Raw genomic sequence first — 25,426 nt, forward strand, 5'->3', positions numbered from 1 at the left:
CCATGGCAAACATGCAGCAGTCTTGCTGAAGTCAATTTTCAATTGAATGTCCATCGAAGGTATATATATGAAATGTGCTCTGTCTTATCAAAATACAGAAATATGAATGAATAAATTTAACCAGAGAAACCTAGTCCAAATTGATAGATCTCAAAACTACATTTGCCACATCGATTTCATAGAGTACACAGTCAACAAAGTCAATAACAATGTACATTCTGACACAGTTTGACACAAAGAGTTACATTGTATATGGAAGATCATTTTCATAAATCACAGAAAACAGCACTATTAATTGTGAACATGAAATACAGGTAACATTGTCAGAAACCAATGAAAAAAAAATACTTGTATATTGCAATTCCAACACAGTAGCAACAGGAATGCCAAACTTGCAAATAGCACTGCAGTCTTCTGAGGGCTGAAAAGGCGCATTTTTGGTGGAAAAACAGGACTTTTACCTTTCCTGCAATATACATGTACATTGGGAAAAACAGTATTTCCTATACAACTGCAAATACATGTATATCATGGAAAAAAAAAGAAAAGAAAAGAAAAAAGAAGAAACAGTTGGCAGTTGGCACCTCTGTAGCAAGACACTGGTCAACAGATACAGGTTGGCAAATTCAATCCACTGTTGCAAATTAATTTGACAAGCCACATTAGTCCCACTCCTCCATTCTCATGTCAGTAAAAGGACAATTTCTTTCCAACAGGACTGGCATATATACCGTTGATACAATAAGGTACATCCATGTCTCTTTTCCTTTTCTCCACGCACCCCTATAAAGATGTGAGTCATGACCACGCACAACACAAGTAATTTGCACTTGGAAAGAGGTACAGCTTGAGTCTCTGGGGCTGCTGCGGTCCAAAGAAAACTATGTTGCTTTGTTTGTTTTGCTTTTGCTCTTTGCAGATCTCTTGTCTCTCTTCTTCAGGCCATCCATGTTACCCTTCATGACATTGGCATAGGCCTGTAAGGGAGACAAAAAACAAAATAAAGGATGGGCACATTTTGGAATGATATATGGCAAGGAATTTACCCTTGAGCATAAATCCATTTGCTACAAAATGATAATGATGATGATGCTGACAATTAATACAATATCAATAATGATGAAAGTATTTCAATGTCATTATTGCGGATAACTGTTAATAATCTACTGAGCATGTTCATCAATAGCGCTGTTTTTAGTACAAGTATCACAGATTTATCATATCCACAATTTATAATCATGACAATTACTGACATCATAATCATCAATATAACCTCCATCATCACTGAAATATCACTTTAACCGTGTGATTCAAATTCATTTTTTGGGAATGTAACTGTATCAGTTGTGATTTGGTATTTGTCTGTTTTTAGTTTATTTGTTTGTTGTTGTTATTGTTGTTGTTATTGTTGCTTTTATTGTTGTTTTTAATTTTTGTTCACTGTAAGCATTCAGAGGGTGAAGGAAATTTGACAAAAAAGTTAATGACACAGACCCTGTGAAGCCCCGATACAGTAGTCTACACACTCACAACATAACTCTTCAAACATCAAACTTTGAACATGTCATGCATACACTCATGTACACGTAGAGGGCCTCCTCAAACTTTGTCTCTCATGTGTTTTATAAATCTCTTACAATCTTTCTTCACACACTTGTCTCTCTTTGAATACAAGCTTTCTTTAACGCTCACTTCAACTGCTCAGCGAAGCACTGGCAACATCTTCACAGTGCTATACATGCAATACCGCAGCTCATTAGAGCTGAGGATCAAAGTGACAAATGACCTACTTCTCACCAAGGGTTAGTTGGAGACCCACTTTCATTAAGATTTTGTCTTCCATTCACCAATTTTCAAGTGCATCGCAGGATGACAGGCCTGGGGTTAAGGACCGAGTGCACTACACAAAATGGACTCTCTCACTTTATTCAACCTGTCCTTCAGGGCTGTCTAAAAACTGTAAAAAGCTTTACATCAGCAGTGAGTTAAAAGAAAAAGTAGCTCAAGAAGGGTTTGAAAAGTGAAAAAAAAGCAGCTAAAAAGGTCTCAGTTAAAAGAACAAAAATAGCAAAAACTGCTCAGTAAAAAAAAAAAAGAAGTAGCTCAAAAAAGGCTCAGTTAAATCAGTCTTCTAATGGATTATGGCCATCATAGCAGTCACAAAGGATTTCATTCACAGCTGCCAGCCAATACACCATGCAAAATAAGTTGTAACAATCTGCATTACCCATGGTGGACAGAATAAAGATATCTTGCTCAAGGATGTTACAAGAGAATATGCCATAATATCAAAACAATTTCAAATCATGGGACTGACGCATTTGACTGACATGCATGACTTGACTGATATCCCTAATCAACAGCAATAATTTGCTCAATCATCATACAAAATTTGAGTGATGTCACACTGTTTTTACTAACAAAATTTTAAAAGGAAAAAATATCCTTTCAGTTTACTTCCAAGGACATTTTACTTCATTTCTTTACTGGTACACGATGCATCATTTGAACTGAATAGCGTGTATTTTTCTTCTTCTTTTTGTATAATATCTGAAATACTGTATATGCCATGTATTTCGCGAGTCTAAATTTTTGGAAATCGGGAAGTATCGAGAATTCCTGACGATTTCGCGAGTGGTTAAATTCACGATTGTGGAGTCCTGTACTGAACGGAGAAGAGTACACGCATACGTCACATTCACTTCGGGAATCAGAGTCAATATTTTCTTGTGTCTTCAATTTCGCGAATAGCACCCGACTAGCGAAATTCGCGAAAAAAAAACCTCGTGAAATATTCGGCGTATACAGTATTCTTGCCTTAAACATATATTCAACTGATTCAAAATATTTTTGTTTTTTACTGTAACACTTCTCAAACACTTCTTAAACAGAGTGTGTTGCATTCATCAAACTCAACTTTCCCTCAAATTTTGCTTTGGCCTAGGTCTTCTTGGTAAGGTAAAGGGTGCAATAAGGCTCCTATACATGTACTACATATTATCTATTGGTCATGTTAACATGACCTCTCTTTGACCTCCTGAGACTACTACCTTCAAATTGGGCCAGTAGTGAGAGACTTTAATTACAACCTTCAGGAAAAGCCTGAGAGAATTGTCTTTTGCCAGCAAAGATAACAATTGCTTGCCATCCGTGTTTGTTTTCTTTCCCCTTTCTGTCCCATTTGAAGTCCATCACACTTTCTCCAAGCTTGTATCTAAATATCATGATGGACACATGCCAAAGAGTGTAGGGGACTTATTGAAGCATCAACACACACACACACACACACACACACACATCCACTCAGAACTTGTTAAAGATGTACTACAAAGGTAAAAAAAACCCCAAACCTCAATAAGTGCTTGTTTGTGTTTTCATGAGACTGTTCAATCAAACAGAGGGTTAATCAAATGGTGTTCCCCACACTCAGTCCACTGACACAGTAACTCAAGTACATGCAATACCAGTAGCCCATAAATTCCTGCCTACATCAATGGAAAAAGTACACCTTTAGAGGGAGCTATTTCACTAGCCATCGAGGACATTTTACCAACCTTCATCAATCAGTATTCCTAATGCAATCTTCACATGGTATATATTGAGAGTCATGAGATTTAGAAAGTGTACAATTTGTAATGAAATTTATACCCAGTTTGCTTTGATCAGTGAATACTTTTTTTTTTAAAGATATCTTCATCATTTCCCTCAAGTACACATACTCACAGCATCATGTCACTTCACAACAAAACACTCATGTATGCATGTTAAAATGTAATAATATGACAAGTAATCTATATTAGTTAATAAACTATTCTCTTAGTCATGGCATAACAGGCAGGTGAAGATAAGTTTCTTGAAACATGGCATCTTCAGTAAAATTGATTAGCAATGAGGTGACTGAAAGTTCAAACATTAGTTTGAATTTCCTAAAATGATATAACCCACAGTAGGCAGTCGACATGATTTGCTTGTGATAAACCATATCTTAAAGTTTTGATACTTTGCGAGTATTTCAATTTTGTTGACTTACATTTTTGTGCCTTGAATTATTCTGTTCAATCCTAGGTATCAAAGCAGATTTGTTACCCTATCATAACCCATTCAAACCAAATTGTTGTTTTCTTTTGAAATACTTGTACTTGTTCAATTCTACTGAGCTTTGTATATCAATTGATGTCTCACCAAGAAATCAAGGGTGGTATTCTGAAATCCTTCCTAGGAAGAAATTTCTTCCTAAGTCAGGATATTTTCCTAAGTGGTATTCTGAAAATCTTCTCAAGTTTCTTCCTAAGTCTGTTCCTACGTTTTTTCCCTAAACTTAGGAAGAAATTTAGGAAGGGGGCGGGAGTATGCAAATTTCTGACTTAGGAAGAAGTTGGTACAGCAAACCTCCATCTGAGAAACATATCTCATGTTCGAAAGTATCTTACAGAAGATGCATGTAACCATGCAGTGCGCTCTCTAGTTCTGAGCAGGCTTGATTATGGAAATTCTCTGCTGACAAATATGAATGTCAGTGATGTGAAAAGACCCCAAAAAGTCCAAAATCGAGCGGCTCGCCTGGTGCTTGGTGTAAAGAGAAGATCCCCGAGTGCTCCTTTACTGAAGCAGTTACACTGGCTCCCCATCAAAGAGCGTATCGATTTCAAACTAGCCCTTCTTGTCTATAAATGCATGATGAATACCGCTCCTCAATACCTATCCAACCTACTAACCACCCCTACAGCCACCAGATATCAACTCCGGTCACAAAATGATAAGACAGTCTTACAAATCCCACAAGCAAAAACCAAAGCTTTCGAACGTACATTTTCATATGCTGGATCTGTTGTCTGGAACACTCTACCAAAACAACTCCGTCTATGTGATTCAGAGGAAATGTTTAGAAGGAAACTCAAGACTGAACTATTTCAATTGTAACTACTAAGTATGTTCCTATGCTTTGTGAATGCTGTTTGTTGATGTATGTACAGCGCTTTGATCAGGTCCTGTAAAAGCGCTCAATAAGAAATAGTTATTATTATTATTCTAGAATGCACTTAGGAAAGAAGAATTTTCAGAAGATATTTAGGAAAGCTCCACCCCTGTCCTAAGTACATGTACGTTGTTAATATATAGCAAGTTGCAAAACATCGTGATAGGCGCATGTCATTCACTGCACGCAACATGTACTCTGATGCGCGAATTGGGCATGAGAAAGGGAACATGCCGCGCACACGTGTATTTAACCCTACGTCATGACACGGCATTTCTTATGATACGGCATTTCATATTGGCTTAAGAAAGGACGTGGGCGAGGATAAGGATGGCCTAATTTGCATTAAGAAGTGCCTAGGAAGAAATTTCAGAATACCAATTCTGTCTTTCCTAGGCACTTCCTAAGTTTCTGACTTAGGAAGAAACTTAGGAAGAAACTTAGGAAGATTTTCAGAATACCACCCAAAATACCTACATTCATTCCCTCTTCACTTACCATTTGAAATTTTGTGACATCTTTCGAGCTTATCTGAAAAGCAAAAAAGAGAGAAAATGTTTTATTCATGACCGCATCATTTATTACAAATATTTGACACAAATTATTTTTTCAGTGTTACACAATTAGTTTGTAGCTTTCTGGACAATTTTTGCCAGTATCAGTCACAGAAGTTGTGCAACCACTAAAAAGATATTTGTTCTTAATGATGGCATTAAGTACTTGTGTAAAAGGATCATTTTTGACAATGGCATTGGAAGATCTGCGCATTTCTTTTGAACGTGTTATTGAAGCAAGCAGCATCAAACTTAAAGACTAAACAATATGAGTGCATTGCTTCACACACATGAAATGAAAAATTCAAAATACAAACATAATGTAGATATTTGTTCTAAACTCTTGTATGTTACAATATTGTGGCCATAACTCTGATGCTAAATTTTGTGCACAGTTTGTATTCCATTGTCAACTTCTTTGCTCAGAATGTAAAAGTGCAATATATTTTATGCATTGCAACTTCAAGGCACCATCCTCAATCAAATGTAATTCATCTGTGCGCTGCCAAACATTTTCTTTTCAAAGGTTTGATTGCTTTTCTTTTGTATTGTTGAACTGAAAGTTGTGTGACTGACATGAGTGGGCAGAAACTGACAGCTGGTTTATGGGAGATGAAATTAAGGTCAGCAGATGAGGACCACTCCTTTCAATAATCTTCTCTTACCACAGTGGAAATCTTCTTCTTGCCATTCGTTGCTCTGAACAAACACTTGTGCTCTGACTGATCGGACACTGATGTCCTGTCACCCTTGGCCGAACGAGGCTTGGGTTTGGTCTGGCCATAATCTACAGATGAAAATAAAAAATGCAAGTGCACTCTTACGTCCAAGTTGAGACTGAAATGTCAGCATTATCATCTGATAAGACAGACTGGAAATTTTAGAGGAGTTTGTGGTTCATGGAGATGATTTGATTCTTATCATTGTGACATCTGTCATGACACTATTCGTAGTACACTTATCAAAATATTTTCATCTCTTCTTTCAGGTATACACTGTACAGTACATGCTGTTTTAACAGATCTGTGCAGTTTGTCTAGAACTTGTCAGTCAATCAGCAACAGAAATCGCAACACTGCACTTTAAGGCATCACCCGAGCAAAAAAGAAACAAACATACAAACAAAAACGATTCGCGTGAAGGTCGAGATCCTGTGAATAGCATGTGGATGCCATGTATTGTTACGAATTACCGGTGCTGTAAATAGAGAATCTGGTCACAGTGTAGTAATTTACAATTTACTCTCATTCACTGCACTAATCAATAAAAAAGAGGAGTTGCTGATATTATGCAAGTCCCAGATGGTGAAAACATTGAATAAAAAGATGTCGAGTCCATACAGTGCTAGTATACATACATGTACTCTATCACACACTTGTAATACAAACAAGCACATCATATTTGAACACATACCATTATAATGATTATGCAAGATTACAATCTATGCATGACATGTATTTGTATATCATTAGGAGTGGGTGTATAGGTCACAGTAGGTCCTATTTGGAATTTACAAATACAACATTTTTAATTGACTGTGACAGTTTGAACTGACATTGTTCATTGGCTATACTGACACTCTTTAATAATTTCCAGGTTACACCAATATTACAACAGAGAAAAATAAAAACCAGTTGTGCTCACATAATAGTTAAATTATGATGCCCTTGACTTTTAGAAATAAGTACACATACAAAAGCCAAATGAATGATAACTACAGTTGTATTGTGGTATTAACAATTCTGCAAAAAATATAAAACAATAATGTAAAAACATCATAACTCAGTTACGTGTGTCTGGCCTTATGGTTTTTATTATGAACTGTGAACATATCCAGAGCACCTATCAAGTCACCTCAGGACTACAATGTATACAATCCAGAGGGACAACCAATTCAGCCCGCCGTCAAAGTGAGGCCGAGTTATCCCGAGTCCGAGTTTAGCCTGACCCCGTTTGGGTAAGTTCTGAGACTGAACCTTTTTGGTTAATATTTCGCATTTTCGTCGTTACCCATTGAATATCTTGTTATTACAGTGTTATTCCGCACATTTCCTAGGCATACGTTCACATACTGTATGGGAGCGAAATTTGACAACTTTTGCAGGCGTACCAGAACTACGTTTTGGCTTTAATCCAGATAAGCCTTATGTACTTCTTTTGACACCACATTGCTGTTCGCCCATTTGCTCGGGAAAAAGTCCCTATTTCAGAGTTAGTAGAACTGTGAACAAGAATAAAATCTGTTTGGAAGTAGATTTCACAATTGGTGACCAGAGTTTGACAATCCTTTCAGGGTTTACCTAATATGTGCAACAAAACACATCCAGCTACCAAAACAGTGACATGGAAAAACCAGACTGGGAAATGCACCAGGCCAGGTAGATAGCCACAGTCTCATTAACGTTACCATACTGTATAAGCTGTAATTTTCGCGTACAGATATTTTTGTGAATGCGGAGGTCATCAACACTTTTGCGAGCTGTTGTTCTCCCGAATAGACACAGAAGCTGTCATCAAGTGCACAATTACACCAGGGCATGGCGACATTTTCATGTGTTGTCAAATTCGTCATCCAACCAAATCCACCAAAAATTAAACCCTCGCATAAATAACAGCTTGTACAGTCTACCCTATTTATGAGGCGAGTGCTAAATAATGTAAGTTTCTGAAGCCTCATTGAGCAGCCTTGTGCAGGGTTTTAGCTCAGTATATAAAGTCTGTATAAAGCAGATAGAATATCGATATACAGTCTTAGCAAAGGTGTTCAATCCAATCAGGCTCTGAATTCAAATGCAGGGGCACAGTTTCAGAGCCTCCAATAGTGACCCATAAGTTAATCAAGCTGCAATTCATCGCTCAAATATGTGACCGACAATGAATAAACCATGAAGCTAAAGTGAACAACGTTCATGTTACCATGCGGACGTACATGTAGTATTGAAATTGTGTGCCATTTATTAGAGGGAATCTTGGTAACAATGAGAATGGAGCCAGTCAGGACCTGTTCAGGCAAAATCTGAACAAGCAGTTTCGATAAACAGACAAGAGATCTTTTTTTTTTTTTCAAGTGTTTTCAAAACTGTTTGCAGAGACTCAACATTTTGATCACAGTATAAAGGGGTATTAGCAGCAGATCTTCTAAAGTTAAGAGACAGTAAGGTCTATTGACATGAAGCAGAGTAATTGGGGTAAAAAGTTTTTCCCAAAGCTCAAGAAAACAGCAGAGCTAAATGGAAATTACACCAAGGATAAAGGTACAGTATAGGTATTAGAAATTAAATATTTCACTTAGAACCAGGACTATCTTTATTCAGTGTCAGAAATCAGACGATTACTCTGTGTAGATTTGCTTTGTCATGGTTCTTCTGCTCCTTGGAAACCACCTTTAGAGAAAATAATTGATGGTTGTTGGGCCAGTTTCTTTTTTTTTTATATGTGTTAATGCTAAGACAGATATGATGATGAAACACAAAGTTTACACTGCTATGCCTTCACTATCAAAGATGATGCCTCATACATGTATAAGGAGTACACAAGTTGGGAGAAACGTAAATTAAAAAATGTTTTTGACAAAATAAAAATGTAACCTGGCCTCTCTAAAGTGCAAGAGTGTCTTCTTGGCCTTAAAGGGATCGTATAGTTTTGGTTGAGACCTAATTTCAGGTTTCTAACATTTTTTGGTGAGATAATGAGAAACTTCTTATGAAATAGGGAAGAGCATGTAGTTCCATGAGGAATTCAATGTTTATTTGATGAAAATTGGTTTTGAAATGGCTGAGATATCCAAAACAGAGCGATTCTAAGAGAGTGTTGGACCCACCTTTTATTACAATCGCTTTGTTTTACTTTGTTTTTTGATGTTTCAGTCATTCCAAACCAAATTTTCATCAAATAAACTTTGAATTCCTCGTAAAATGGTATGCTCTGTACTATTTCCTATGTGTTTTCTTGGTATCTCGCAAAAAGTTCAAAGCCCAATTCTCATCTCCACCAATACTGTACCATCCCTTTAAAGGGGACCTCTAGGCTGAGAAGGCTTTTTTAATACCTGTTTTTGCTTTAAAAAAAAAAACTTACCAAAGGAATATATAACATCTTAAAAATGGCTATAATGACTTCAGTGAAATTTTTTTAATTTCATTTATTTAATTTCAATTAAATTTGTACAGTAGAAATACACTTACATTGCTTCATTGTAATGTAGACTGTTCCTGAAGTCCGTGTCTTCTGAAAGAGACGCGTCAGCTCAGCCAGGAACTGATTGAAATAACATAAAATAAGAAACGTTGAAATACTATTAGAAATGAAGGAGTAAATTATATCATCGTTCATAACAACACTGATTAATACTTGCAATCAACAATAACCAAATATCAGTTGGGGGGGGGGGGGGCACAAGTAACTGTTAATTCAGCCTATCTACTATTCCCCTTGAGTCATCAGCTAACTGAAAGCACATTTACTGATTTAGGGGAAAGAGCAGAGCACATACTTTAGAGCATGTATGCCAACCTCAAATATGCTTAAAGTACATTGTATACTCCCAGTTCATTGACACTATCTACAAAAAGATAACCAAATCATTTAAAAATCTATAAAAATTCCTGAATCACTACCAAACTTGAATCATCTGTTCATTAAGTCATTATCAACTTTTACTGCAAGTTTCATTCAAATCAGTCAACAACTTTTGTTAGTTATTTTGTGATGATCACTTAACCTCCTCATTCCTTGGCGGAGGTAATGTCAAGCTGTGTGTCACCAGTGAATCCGGTGGTCATGTGACAACAATATCAAAATACATTGTACAATTGCATACTCCCACACAAACATTTCTCAAGTGAAATCTCTATCAAATTGAATTTTACAAGTTCACAGATTACATGTATAATATATCCCTATCTTAAATACAAAATATTGTTTCAATGTACTTAAAAATTTTTTTCACATTTTGTTCCCCTTCAATTAATCGCAAGGAATGACATAGAATGTACAAAGTCATTTATATGTAGGCCTACTTGGTCATAATGCTTTTTGAATCCCACAGGTTCCCACATGTGAGTAAAGCAAGTCATAATCTGTTCACATATTTTGGGTGAAATGTGAGCTTTCTTAAAATCTTACAATTACAGCTGTACACAACTTACTGGGAGCAACGTTTACTCCTAATGGCTTCTTCATAGGAAACTTTCTCCCAAAGATATAAATACTGTAGTGTATGTTATGGAGAGCATTGTCCAGGTATGAAAGAGCAGTGTGTCCATCAACTTAGGGAAGCTCTACATGTAAAGAGCATAATGGTATTTCCATCAAATAAATGCTCAATTTAGAGTTTCATGTTGTGACATTCAGCAATAGCAGCTTTCAGATTAACACTTCAATGTAGCTTATTTATGAGCACGATCTACATGTATTGCCAGTTGAAATCTTAAAGGGACTGTACAGTACTGGTTGAGGTGAGGGATTCATGTTTTGAACATTTCTAAGTGAGATAATGAGAAACCTCTTATGAAATATGAAAGAGCATGTGATTTGATTTTAAGAAGGATTCAATGTTTATTTGATGAAAATTGGTTTTGAAATGGCTGAGATATCCAAAAAAAGTGATAATAATAAAAGGCGACATGCCACAACTTTATTAGGATCTCTTTGTTTCACCTTGTTTTTGGATATCTCAGCCATTTCAAAACCGATTTTCATCAAATAAACTTTTGATACCCTTTAGAATTGCATGCTCTTTGACATCTCATAGAGTGGTTTCTGAATATCTCACAAAATGTTAAAAGCCAAATCCTCACCTCGACCAGAACTGTACACACACTTTAACAGCAATGAGCATTAATTACAAATACCATCAGGGCAATTCCGCAGTTAGGTGGACATGACATGGATAAAAGAAATGTGCCTCTTTATCTTACTCTTTAATTTAGGTATCAACTAATGCCATGGATGTTCACCAATCACTAAGGTCTTTCAAATTCAGTAGATTTTATTTTTCGTATTTATTGATTTTGCGAAATCTAAAACCATCATTTAAAATGTACATGTGGGACTGGGGATGCTGAAATTCACTTAAATGCAAATTACAGTGGGTTGCTTTGAAATTTTTTCCTCAAATTTTTGCTAAAAGGTAAAAGATGAATACATTTAAATACACCAGAAGTCATGTGACATTTTGTCAATTACAAAAGGGTGAAATGACCTGCGGAATTACTCCGGACAAATGTAACGTTACTAACCGTAACGTTACTAACCATGCATTTGGGGGTCTAGCTAATAAATTATCTGTCGAACTGCTAAAAATATTTGTGTGGACATTTGCCATGATGCAATAATTGAAATTAATGCAACACTTTGTTTGAAGTAACTTGAAATTTTGCACACTTTTTGTTACAAGACATTGATTTTTTTGTCATGTCCTTTTTTCGTAACGTTACTAACCAGCCCTTTTAGTTGCCATAGCAAATCTAATATTTATTGGATTGTATTCATTCTTTTTTATATACCTCATAAGTGAGATTCGTATCACTGATTGGTCAAAAGTATATCACGTGACAAGGTGTAGTCCCGGCTATCTTGCCTTAGGGTTTTCATGTAAGTGATAGAAAGGCAAAACCCTCGTGATAGAAAGGCAAACCCCTCGTGATAGAAAGGCAAAACCCTCGTGATAGAATTCGTAAACCCTCCGCGACTTTTGTACACATAACAAGTACACTAGACTTCGCGCGCGGTGTCCTTAACCCCTCCACCGTTTACCCAAGGACGTTCACTATACGCGCATCGTATAAACACATGCAAAATCATCGCACTAGCGCACAGCAGGCATGTTTCAACGTGGCATGGTGATCGAGCGCTCCTTCGTGATTTGAAGTGAGCTGGATCAAAGATCGTACACTTTGCAATTAGAATTTCTTAGGATCCCGAAGCAGAGACAAATCTCAGCATGTCGGAAATATTGAATTAAAACACGAGCGACGGGAAACTGGATGTATACTGTAATCTTCTGCCAAGATTTTATGCAGGAGCTCGCCGAAGGCCGTGTGAGTGAGTACAATGTACCGTGCGTACTGGACAGTGTACGAAATGCACGAAAACCATGCAAGCAAGCGCAGGCTGTGGCCTGATTTTAGGGCTAACGTTTAGGCGTAACAGTTAGAATTTACTTCGTATTTGCCTAGCCCTAGATCTTGGTTAAGTCTTAAACGATGAGGTATATAAAACAAATATTGACTGCTCATGAGGATGATGGTGGAAATTATCATTCCCGAGGTGCTTTTCATACCGACCCTTCCATCACCCCTCGGCTAACGCCTCGGGGTGATAGAAGGGTCGGTATGAAAAGCACCTCGGGAATGATAATTTCCACCATCATCCTCATGAGCAGTCCCATCAGATTGATATGAACCACATGGACAATAATGACTGCAGTACTGTATTTACAATAGAATGCAAGATATAATCTCTTTAAACAGAGATTAAAGGTGACTAAATCTGTAATTAAATGTTCTGCATCCTACACTGTATGTAATTAAAGACTAAAATGTCATATGGGCGGATACTCTTCATTTTGTGGACCACAGCAACCCTAAATATTAATTTACCTTGACTACGTTTAATGAAGGAATGTAAAATTTATTTTGTATTTGAACATGATGCTATGAGCTCTGGTTTATTAGTCTGAGTCAGACAAGTCAGATGGACTTGAAAAAGAAACAAAAACAAAAAAAAAACTTCTCACTGAACATGTAGGGTCTACATTTAAGTAGAGACCATACTGCTTAAATGTTTCACCTAATCTAAATATCTCGATAGCAGGGTCATGCACTACTTGTTTACACATGTATCTCAATACAGTACTTATATCCTTATATACATGGAATAGATTCATCTATCATGTACTTATATTTTCACACAAAACAGGTTACACAATCTCATTACTCACCATGCTTTTAATATAAATTTAAAACATTTACATGTACATATGAAACCATGAGTGACGTACATGGTAACCTATTAAAAGGAAAATACATGATGTATCATGGTACTTCTATTTCTTAGTGTACACTAGTTTGATTTTGCCATGATACAAAAGGATGCAGGGTGGTCCCCAAAGGATTTGGGCATGTCGCTGCAACATTCTCAAATTCTTGTGCAATATCCTCAAGAATTGGCAACATGCTAAAAATAAAATGTATTCAAACATGGAAAAAAAACATGTGCAAAACTTGATAAACATCAAACCACTTCGAAAATTTGTGTGCAAAACACGAGTCAGAACAATGAACATAATAAGCAGCACAACTAGAAATAATTTGCGAAATATTTCGTGCTATGTACGACATGTGTATATGTGTACACTCTAAATGTGCACTCCTGTCCTAGCTCCTAAGAGTAAGACATAACAAATTTCACAATATCATCAGTCAGAGCTTGTAAAATGCTCAAATTTCAAGTTGTGGACCACCCTGAGGATGCAAAAAGATCTTCAGTAGTCTAGAACTTTCCAAAATTTAGATGAAAGAATGAACTGAACTGAATTGAGCAACAGTTTCTTGCATCCAATTCCAATGCATGAGTACCTTCCACACAACTAAATTATCAAAAGAAGGAAACTGACCTAAAAGGAAAAAAAATACATCAAAATTTTATGCTGTGTATATAAAATGAAAGATGGGTGTATATGAAAGATCGGTAGAACAGAGCTGAGGGACTTTGTCTATAAAATTGAACAACTTGGCAACAATTAACAATTAATTTCAATGGATGGTGTGGCAGATCGCGGATGCCAGGACGCAGATTGAGATGGTACATTTGAAACTTTCCTTGAATTGATTACTTAACAGTCAACACATCTGTTCAGCAAAGTCTTGACAGAAACATAAAAGTAAAACAATGGAATAACATTACACCGGGGTAAAGTTTGGCATTACTACACTCACAGTTGCTCCTTTTAGTTGTACAATCAATGTGGACAACTGAATGACATTTCAGTGGGACCTATCCCGGTATCCTTCTGAATACTTATTTTATAATTAGGCACCTAACGTTATAACTAGAACTAGGTTCTATAGCTCATTCATTCAGACTGGTGAGCACTGCCACTGCACTGCCACTGGTGTTCATAATCATGTCGTTGGCATTGTGGCAACCTCGTGTGTAAATTGTCAACAAGGAGAGAGTTACTTACAGCATCATTGTCGAGAAGCACCATGTTGACACCTGATAAATGAATGACTTAACCGTCACTGATGACACAATGCAACGAACCAGCAGTAAATTTATGCAGCAGTGCAGTGCGTGCATGCAGTGCGTGGTTCGCGCTTCAGTAGTCTCAACGTCACAAACGCAAAATCAATTGCATGGGACTACGTAGTATGTTCTTGTCTTGTTCTTTATCTGATTTATAAAGTGGGCAATTAATACTTGTCAAAAACTAATCAAGCACAAGAAGCTATGTAGCTTATTGTAAGTCGCCAAAAATATCCCAATTTGAGGCTTCAGGGTGGCAGTGTCGCCCGAGATTTATCACGAAGACTTAGCAGCTGAGCAGCGTACCGCAGGCTACAAGGGCCACGAGTTCACTGACGCGACACACAATAAATGCCATTCCCGACGTCGACGTACAATACGTACAATTTTGTCCGTTGGTAATGTTTGAGGCCCCCCCCCCCCCCCCCCCCCCCACCCTTTCTTCACGAATGCAAAATTATATATGTACACCTGTAGTAGCAAAGGCTATGTAGGTCTAAAACTCGGAAATTCAACGGATTTCAGGACTAACAGTTATTTTGATTCACTTAAAAAATACATTGTAGTATATATGACGAATGTCATTTTGGAAAATATGGGAGGAAAGTTTCCTCACTTATATAAGTTACAGGTGATCAATGATAGGGAAATCATAATACCGGTACATGTACATGTACTAGTATGCAAATCCCACCTCAATTAATCAACAGGAGGCTGGAATATACTTGCACTGATATATGTACTACATATCATTCTTACTCAATTTTAGTGACTGGGCTTTTGCAACCTATGTGATAGTAAGGAAAATAGACAAGTTGAGCAATATGTTTATTCCCCTTGTTATATGTCCTATTTCATGTGAATCAAGACCAGAGTTAAATTTTTGCACACCATGTAAATTGTTGATTTTGCCTATGATGGAGCAATTGTGACAGTTCTTAAACACAGACAACAATTATGGTATCTTAATTGGACACTATAGCAGTATGTAACTTTGTGATTTTACCCGGTAATGAACAAAGTCCAATACACAAATTATTTCTAGTCAAGTTTTGAAGTCTATAAACTTCCTCAAACTACTTATCCAGACCAAACCAGGGGCGAATCCAGGAATTCTGTAAAGGGGGGGTGACTAATATTTCTGGTGCCACTTCCGGATTTCATTTCATTTTTGTCTTTTTCTTTCTTTTGTTTTTTACGAAAAATAAAGGGGGGCGTGCGCCGGTTGCGCCCCCCTCTGGATCCGCCACTGCAGACCTTATTTCTTTAATTCAAGAGTTTAAAGATGTACAAAGCAATACCTATCAAACAGTTATTTGAGTGAATATAATCAGTTTCTAGTCACATTTGTGTACTTCCAGCAACAACAACAACAAAATCATGTCACAATTTCTCAGAGCCAATGACCTCCAACAACCACAAACTACTGCAATAAAAAAACCCAAAAAACCTCAAGATGGCATGCTTGGTATAAAATGACGACTTTAGTACGAAATCCATCATCATAATACACGTAGAGCGTACATTTACATTGTACAGTATGCTGGCAGACAATTCATGCACAGCTGTTGCACAGTGGATTCAAGAGATGATCAACTAAAAAAAGAATATGTACACAAACATATGCAACATACATATTATGACTCATCAAGTAACCCTATAATAACGTCATAGACCTGAGAACAGAAAAAGTGCAAAATTTGATTTAGGTGACAACTACCAAGACTAAAATTCATTAAGTTTTTCTTGTTCTCTTATATTCATTACTTTTTAACAAAAATTCAATGTTCAAATATTTTGAAAGTCAGCATTTTTAAGTTTTCCGAAACACCTTTTTGCACTAATCTACAGGTTGACCTGAAGTTGGAACAAATTTATGCTGGTGTAAATCTGCTGCAAGTGGTCTCAAAATTCAGAATTCCAAACCAATCCTACTGATTCACTGCTACACAACAGAAGTTTAATTATCCCTAAGGTCGTTAAACTACATAATATGGCAAGTTCTCCATGGAAATGGTGCATGACACATGTAGGAAGCAAACGCTGAACACTGGAATGTGAAGCATTCGCCCATGCAGAGACCCTCTGTAAATGTTTGTCCTGCTCTGGATTTTCGTAAGCGATCCCTACTTCATTATAACGAAGCACATGTCTTTTCTTTTTCTTTGTCAATGGCGTTTGGAAATTACTTCGTAATAACAAAAAGTTCGCTAAATACCTGTTCATTATAAACAGATGTTGTTCCATAGACTTCAATGGCGATAACTTTGGGACTCACATTTTTACTTCGCTATATAAAATGCTGATATAACTGTGTTCATTATAACAGCAGTGCACCCTATACATAATACAAGTATGCCTCCTTCCAAAGCTGGAGGAGGTGGGATAGAATGCAGTTCTACACACCCATAATATTCCTTTTTATTGTACTTAAACTTCAAGACTGCCTTTTTCACGAAATTGTGTGCTCATTTAGACACCACCAAAAACTGTGCACTAAAATGAAGCCCACTGTTGCATACATGTATGTCATAAACTTATTCATAGGATGTCTGTAGTGCCAGACAGACACCTGTTTCATTCATTTCATTCGTGAATGTGACATTAAAAGTGAAAGGTGTAGCCTTTAATTAGTATTTGCACATACACGTAGATTAAACCCAGTTTATTAACATTGATCATGAAAATAAAAAACAAAACAAAAACAAGGAAAGTTCCATCAAGATTGCAATCCTCTTTCTCATGCAAAAAATAATTTTTGGTCTATTTTACATACAAATTGAGCTTGGATTGCTCAGAACTACAAAGTTATTAATACATGTGCATTGTATTTTGTTCAGAGACAGCCTGGATATTGCAGTTAGCCATCCAACTCATTTCGTGCAATAAAGGTCAATATGGCACTGAATCTGCATCCCTTCTTTTTTTCTTCTTTTCATGCATTCATACGAACAGCTTCAATTTCTATTCTTCTTTCATCATCTTTCAACTAAACTGTGCTTGAAGCTAAGAACACACGATGAAAGTGGCAAGAGTTATCAGAGTTCATGGCAAACAACACCACAGGCAGCACAGTTCGTCTCTTTCACTGAAATTTCTGCCAACTACAGTGTATCTTCATCAGCTCTTGTTGTTAACTCTTTCCATGGGCCTCTCCACATCCTAAAATGTTTTCCACAGATGAAAGGACATCATCGCAAGGTCAAGCAGCAGTGATGGAGTCCACCATTCCAACACTCTCAACTCCATCGTAGAGGAAGAAATTATTCAGTGGTGCATCCCTTCCTGATGCCGCCTGAAAATAACACAAAAATAACAAAAAACAAAAAACACAGCATAAATTATCATTGTCACAAATGTCCATTACTGATTAACCATATGTGACCACCCAGTTCAAAGCCAACAGAGAGGAGGACAAAATTAATTTCCACTTTTCTACACAGTTTGAACAAATGAGCTCTGAGCTTTAAAATGATGTATAACTTGTTAATATTGGCCCATCAGGCATCCTAACACATTAAAAAAAAGTGATTGAAATAAGGGACATTTATGAGGAGCAGTTTCATAGAAAATGGAGAAAAGCAGATGTAATGACTTGGGTCACTCAAGCATGCTGTGAAGGAGTATCAATGAAAACATGTTCTATTTCACAGTGAAAACAGCACCTGTCCGAAAAAGATATCATAATGGTTCAGAAAAACTACTACACAGTATTTGATTTCTATTTTGTTTTAAGCTGCCAAATTTTGACAGAAGGTAGGGAAATGAGTACTCTCTTAGGTAAGAAAAGCTATTAAAATTTGAGCAGGTCAACCCAGATGACATATTTCAGTCCATAACACAGAATCCTAATACACAATTTTTGTTGGTTTTGAGCTGGGCAGTCATAAATGAGAAACTTTTGAGTTTGGAACAAAATAAATACACCTGATTTTCATGCAAACATTTAAGGCATAATAGCCATAAAACAAATGAAGGTGGAGTAAACATCCATCTTTCAAATAGTAGCAGAATACGTGATAAAGTTGGGTACACAAGCAATAATCATTACACGTGACAGACTTCAGATTTACAGTGTATCTGGTAAAATGTCATAGAAAAGTCTACATGTTTTCTAGCAAATTAAGGATGGATTACAGGAGTCCTTCAGATCTTACCTTGATCATTTCTTGCCCAATGATCCCACCCACGATGGCACAAGTGGGTCCTAACTCTCCAGTACAGTATCTGTCAAGGTAAGATTTATGGCCAAAAATAAAAGTTACTCACAAGCTAAAAGTAACATTATGTGGTAAGACAACAAGCAAAACATAAAGTAACTTTAGAAACTGCTAATTTTTCAATACCAAAAGAATTTTGCGCTCCATGACAGAAATGATTCTTCTTTGTTTTGCTATTAAAGGACAAGTTCACCCTTATAAACATAAGGATTGAGAGAATGCAGCAATATTAGTAGAACACATCAGTGAAAGTTTGAGGAAAATTGGACAATCGATGCAAAAGTTATGAATTTTTCAAATTTTTGTGTTGGAACCGCTGTATGAGGAGACTACTATAGCTTATGAGTCATATGCGTACAACAGTATAAAGAAAATGTAAAGAAAATTTAACATATTTTCACTTTTTTCGCATAATAAAAGAGCACTTGACTTGCCCTTTTCTAAAGGGCAGGGGGAATGATATTACCCATAACATATGTCGGTAACGAGTCAAGGGAATGTGTACTTTTTTCAAAAGAAGAAATTTTGTGAAAATCTCTTTATATTTTCCTTATATTGTTGTACGCATGTGACATCTAAGTTTTTCATACACTGCAGTAGTCTTCTCATCCAGCGGTTACTGCACAAAAACTTCAAAAATTCATAACTTTTGAACGGATTGTCCGATTTTCCTCAAACTTTCAATGATGTGTTCTACTAATATTGCTACATTCTCTCAATCCTTATGTTTATGAAGGTGAACTTGTCCTTTAAGGAAAAATTTATGGCAAAGGAAGATTTACTCACATGTCAAAATCAGCATTATGACATGTGGACCTGAGACAATAACAACTACATAACTTGACAACTTCTTTGTCAATATTGTATATTTCACACTCTATGATTGGGAAAACATTTCTTCTTTGTTTGAAAATACATACAAAGTTATCATATATCTTATGTGACAGTTGTCATATATCTCATATGACAGTAGTCTGGTCACCATTTAAGAATGCACTTCAGGTATATTAATGGTTCTTATGAATTATTTATGTTCTTCTTCTTTTTTTTTTTCAATGCTTCTGCCCTGCAGGGTGTTGCAGCCACTATTATTTTTTCAGGTTGTCACTGAGGTCAAGTAAAACATGTCATCTTACTCAGTGTAATCCATGGTTATTAAATCACTCTTCAGTCCCATCTCATTGAAGGCCTCATTGTGCAATCGCTGCAATTCAGTTCTGTCGTTTTCTGCACTCACTGGTTGCAGCTTTCGCCCAAACTTGCTGTGAAACATGAAAAGGGCTGAAATCAAAGAATGAATTAGTTATATAGTCTTATAATGTCTGTCAGCATGGAACGAAACTAAAAGTACTGAAGTTCTCAGCAAATTTCTGGCTAAACTGCATATACATATTCCTGCAAATTTATCTGTAATAGCTACTACACCCAAGGTGCTAAAATGATACATTGTGAATGTGTTAACATTGTTATAAAATGCAATGTTATATTAATGTGTAAACTTCCAATGCTGACTATACAGATATCCTTTACTATTTGATAAGCCACAAGAATAAATGCAATAAAAAGTATAGAAATTCTGGTTTTCTTGACATGCATCAATAGAGAGGTCAAATCTGAGATACTCCCTTCATCATGCTTTGAGTTTACAATTTTCCAATGGCAATCCAAACCCAAGGCAGAATGTCACAGCAGCATATAACTTGCTATTCACTTGCAATGGGCAGATTGTGAGATTTATTGCCCTAAAATTACATTCAGTATCACACACATTAGTATTAGATAGTGAAGGGTCAAACAATTCTAATTTTTAAGGACAAAGTATAATATCATTCTTTTGCCTCCAGAGGATTGATAATCTAGGCATATTATCACTTCCTTTTGAAGAGAGTATACAACAATAACACTGTCCTGACATTAATACTGTAGAAATTAATACTAAAACTCATTTTGTCTGTAAGAAAGGCATCAAATACCATGTACTGGTACACACAGAAATGAGATTTTTACTTATGTCAATGAACACTGTGCACCCACCTCTCAAAATGAAGAATATGTAGGGTGCCCTCTTGAGTTGCTTCTCAGACAGACCTGACCAGTCCTTCTCAAAAGCCTCCTTTAGGCGATGGAATGTCATGGTTTTCTTGACAAACACTGTTTCTGTCGGGTCAGCCTTGAGTTTCTTCGCTTGGCTGTCTGTGGCACTGCTTCCCTTCACTTTTTTGACTTTCTCTCTGGGAACAAAAAAAGAAAGAAAAGAAATTATCATTTATTATATGATGAATGTTGGAAAACTGTAAAAGCAGTTATTTTCTTGCACAGATATTTTCATTTCATGAGGAGAGCACTGAAATTTTTGTGAAATGTAGTTTTGTTTTTGCGATTTCGCAGGGACGCTATCGTAAGTGCACGTATGCCTGTCCATTTACAATATTTTCCTGTGTTGTCGAATTTACAGCCCAACGTTGATTCAGGCAATTTGCACAAAAAATAAAATCTTCATGAAAATCATAGCTTTTACAATACAGCTAATCACCACACTAGTGTGCAATTAGCTTGAGGGGAAAAGACAAGCAAGAAATGTTCACTCCTGTCTTGTAGTTGAAAGTATGGAACAGCTGGAACAGCTTGAAGGAAGACTATATGAATCTTCTTGCACATCTAAATCATGCGAGAGGGAAAAAGCAGGCTTTCTGAGTGATTCATTTGCACGTTGAAAAAAACAAATCAACTTATTTTTATCATAAATATGTATGCATACTCACACTCCATGTACATTTATACATTGGTACACTAAAACATCAATAAAACACTTAATTTCCAATGTTACCCAACGAGAAGCATTCTGAGGTATATGAATGAATCTTAGACATAGTGATTTAAAAAAAAAAAAAAAAAATTACTCCGGTTTATGCAATCAACTCACTCCACAAAGCTGTGATGGTTCAGATCAGTAAATGAGAATCCATAGAAGCCATAGACATCCCCAGCAAAGAACTTGATGTTGCTTCTGTGGCAAATATCATTGATCCTCATCATGGTTGTAGGGCTGCAGCAGGTCAGGCACACGATGTCAAACTGTTTGAAGAATTCTTCAGGCTTCTCCATTACGTCTCCAACTTCCACCTGCACATCCACATTGGGATTGAGGTTCTGGGCTCTCTGTCTGGAGGCAACTGCCCTCTACAGATGAAATTTCAACAGGATATACACATATATTGACATTATCTGATTCACATTGACTTTCTTCAAAGATGCATAAAGAAAACAGCTTTCTCTCTCTTAAAAAAGAAAAAAAAAAGAAAAAAAGGTCTCTTTAATACAAGAAAAAGAATGCAGCTAGAATAAAATGACAAATACAATCCTTTCAAAAGCATATTGTAAGATTTAGTATTATACTAGATCTAATCAACTAAATGTAATTTCCTCTACCATTTCTTTCTTTGCCTAAAGCTATTGCTTCCACAAAATCATGGGGGAAAAACTTTGCTGAGATCCAATACACAAAAAGACTTTGACATTGAAGGCAAATATGATATAAAACAGATAATCCACAAAGTCATGAACAAACAACAGCTCTTTTTGTTTTTAAGAAGAAAAGAGAAGATAATATCAAAAAAAAAAATTTTGAAAAGCTTACATTTTTGCCGCAGTCTTCTCTGGAGGCAAGAAACTGTGAGCTGGAATCATTTTTGGATAGAACCTCAGAATCCATGAGTGTGACAGACTTGATGCCAGCAAGGACAACATTCTTGCATACCTCTGCTCCAAGACCTCCCAAGCCAACAAGAAGTATACTGCTGGCCCTCAACCTATGGCAAAGAAAAAGCAATCTTGTGTTCAATGCAGGGCATCCATCATTTCTAAACAATAATTGTAGCTATAAGCCAAAATCACAATGCATTAGATCAGGTATAGGCAAAGATATAGAGTCTATATCTGGATTGAATTACCAAAACGTTTATATCTTACCACATAAAAATGGTAGGCAATAAATGAAAGCATGCTGTGCTGTCACTTTGTAAAGTATTCAATTCAACATTCTGTTTTCTCTCCCTTTCAAAATGGCCGAGATAGTTCTGGTTGCCAGGGATTTATAGCTGTACATGATGCAATGTAAACACCCACACAAACAAAATTTACAGCCTCAAGAGTCAAGGTATCAACTACAACCACGGCGCTACTGTAATTAAGGCATGAAACTGCACTACCGCCGCAATAACCATAATGACTTCAAAATGATATATGAATATTCCTAGGGAATTCCTATCTGATAAGATATGTATATGATGGTATGTTTCACATTCATTATCATTACAATATACTACAGTGGACTCCCGTTATAACGTAGTCCTCAGGACCGGCAATTTTCTATTGTTATATTGAAATTTCGTTATAACCGAACATTATTACAAAGAATATAAATACAAAGAGTGGATAATGTTGCGGCCTGAATTTTTTACTTCGTTGTACCCAGAATTCTATTATAACCATGTACGTAATAATGGGAGTGCACTGATTTGATAGGCCCTTACAACCCTTCACAGTTCACATTAGATCTACATTGTATACCAATTTTGTACCTCGTGCATTTTGGTGTTGTTATTCTGTTAATTACTTTAATTAGGAATATCTTTTGAAGTAATTCAATTTATGTGACCTGTACATGGTTGATCTCTGCCTTTTTACTCTGGGTCATTAATAATCAACGTTGAATATTAGGACTTCTTTACCCCTTTGCTTTGGTTTTAGCCTTTAGGATCTATACTAAGTATAACTACACGCAGCCGCTGTCGCGAAGCGCTGTGCGCCACAGCGGTCTGGTCAGGCTATACAAAGTCTAAACGTTAAGAGTTTTCCTGATAAGTAAACACACATAATTTATAAAATATACCTAGCTCTGGGTCATACGTTATCATATTTTCATACACATCTAGAAATAAAAATTAGATTTACTATACATTTGTGTTCCTGCCAGCTTATAATGCCACTGTCAATAGGGAATAACTTGGCCTTAGCATTGGCTTGGGCCACTTGGGCCATACAAACCGTTTTTGTGCATCTAGTCCCCACAGTCGTATCTGTCTATCATACAGTTCTGCTTCCTCTTCAGTGATTTGCTGTTCATGCATGTTGATTTCTCCACAAGATGGATCACTTTCAGTCTTAATAAGAGGAACCACTGCAACAACACTAACGTTACACTGTTGGCGATGTTTATTGTTAATTACTGAGCAGTGCAGCATCCGCACATGAATAAAAGGACATGTGTGATGTGAACAAAGCTCCAGCGAGGTTGTCTCATCAGTAGTACTAGTAGCTAGCGGTAATGTCAGTACCGCGACCGGTGCCGCCGGTGCTGGCTCGGCTCGCCAGTCGCGGGGTTTAGGCTCGGCGTGCGATGGCGATGGGACAAACAAGGGCTGGCGGCACCGAGTGTAAAAACACGTCTTTCAGTTCGGTGGCTGGCGGTCGGTGAGGTAGCCGCGCAGTGCCGTATATTAAGAGAGTCTGGCCAACTCGGTTTTCGGCTTAGGTGTTTTGAAGCCTGTGATTGGTCAAAAGCTGGTCCCGTGACCTACAGGCGCCATGTCGTTACCAAAGTCATTCACGCGGGCGCGAGCAGAGCTCATACGCAGTGCCCATTGTTCATTACGCGCAGCTACGCGCTAATATTGCTTGCCTTGGGGACTTCCCCTGAATATCAGTCATGGTGCAGTGGGGATATGTCATTGCCGTAAGGTTGTCAACTTTATTGAAGTAGAAGGTACAACACGAAAGATATTTTGATATCTTATTGCCATAAACTGAAGATTCGTCATGCCTTCCTGCGTAGCATGGCGTTGCGCGAACCGACCTGGCTCTTAGTGTAATGATGCACCGCTTTCCGACAGATCCAAAACAAAGGAAAAAGCGGGAAATCAGAGTGCGACGGGAAAATATATATCTGATTTGTTTTCTTTGGATTCCTCGCGGTGTCTTTCAGACTATCCAAGTTTTTATTCACATTCGTATGTCTCCGCCATAACATACGAAAGTGTCGCCTGAGGCATTTGTTTTGGTCGTCCGTCCGTCCTTTCGTCTGTCCTTCATATCGCAATCAATATTGTGGACACCGTTTGAGGTAATGGAACTTGACGTGTATGCTTGTGTGAGTGGACGAAGTTTTGTTTTTAGCTTATAGGGCCTAAACTTTTGTGTAAACACGCTCAAAGTGAAAGGTCAAAATCATGTATATAATGGTTAAATTCTTAAAATATCACTATTTCCCCCCTGGAGGTATAAGTACAGGTATTTCCAAACGAAACTTACTGCCTGACCGTGATTTTCGTTTTCTCGTGATTTTATTTTATTTTATTTTATTTTTTTTGTGGGGGGGGGGGGGGGGGGGGGGGGGCGGGGGTATGGGAGGGGGGTAAGGGTCAAGGATC

General features: G+C 37.0%; 2 protein-coding genes across 2 annotated transcripts; both read right to left on the bottom strand.

Annotated features, from left to right (window-relative positions):
- Window positions 1-794: 794 nt before the first annotated feature.
- On the bottom strand, window positions 795-15,078 carry LOC139726819 (signal recognition particle 14 kDa protein-like). Its single transcript, XM_071637813.1, has 5 exons — window positions 14,717-15,078; window positions 9,714-9,786; window positions 6,195-6,316; window positions 5,474-5,506; window positions 795-977 (listed from the first exon to the last, which is right to left on the bottom strand). The coding sequence occupies exons 1-5, from the start codon at window positions 14,738-14,740 to the stop codon at window positions 882-884; spliced, it is 348 nt and encodes a 115-aa protein (XP_071493914.1). The 5' UTR covers window positions 14,741-15,078; the 3' UTR covers window positions 795-881.
- A 2,739-nt stretch (window positions 15,079-17,817) lies between these two features.
- On the bottom strand, window positions 17,818-24,280 carry LOC139726820 (SUMO-activating enzyme subunit 1-like). The gene is made up of 7 exons (XM_071637814.1): window positions 24,045-24,280; window positions 22,636-22,807; window positions 21,922-22,178; window positions 21,033-21,229; window positions 20,135-20,279; window positions 18,936-19,005; window positions 17,818-18,073 (listed from the first exon to the last, which is right to left on the bottom strand). Exons 1-7 carry the CDS (start codon window positions 24,239-24,241, stop codon window positions 17,981-17,983), a joined length of 1,131 nt encoding a protein of 376 aa, XP_071493915.1. The 5' UTR covers window positions 24,242-24,280; the 3' UTR covers window positions 17,818-17,980.
- Between the last annotated feature and the right edge of the window lie 1,146 nt (window positions 24,281-25,426).

The sequence above is a fragment of the Diadema antillarum genome, unplaced genomic scaffold (genome assembly GCF_040938485.1).
Source record: "Diadema antillarum isolate AM-2024a unplaced genomic scaffold, OU_Dant_1.0 seq00000100_RagTag, whole genome shotgun sequence".
Lineage (NCBI taxonomy): Eukaryota > Metazoa > Echinodermata > Echinoidea > Diadematoida > Diadematidae > Diadema > Diadema antillarum.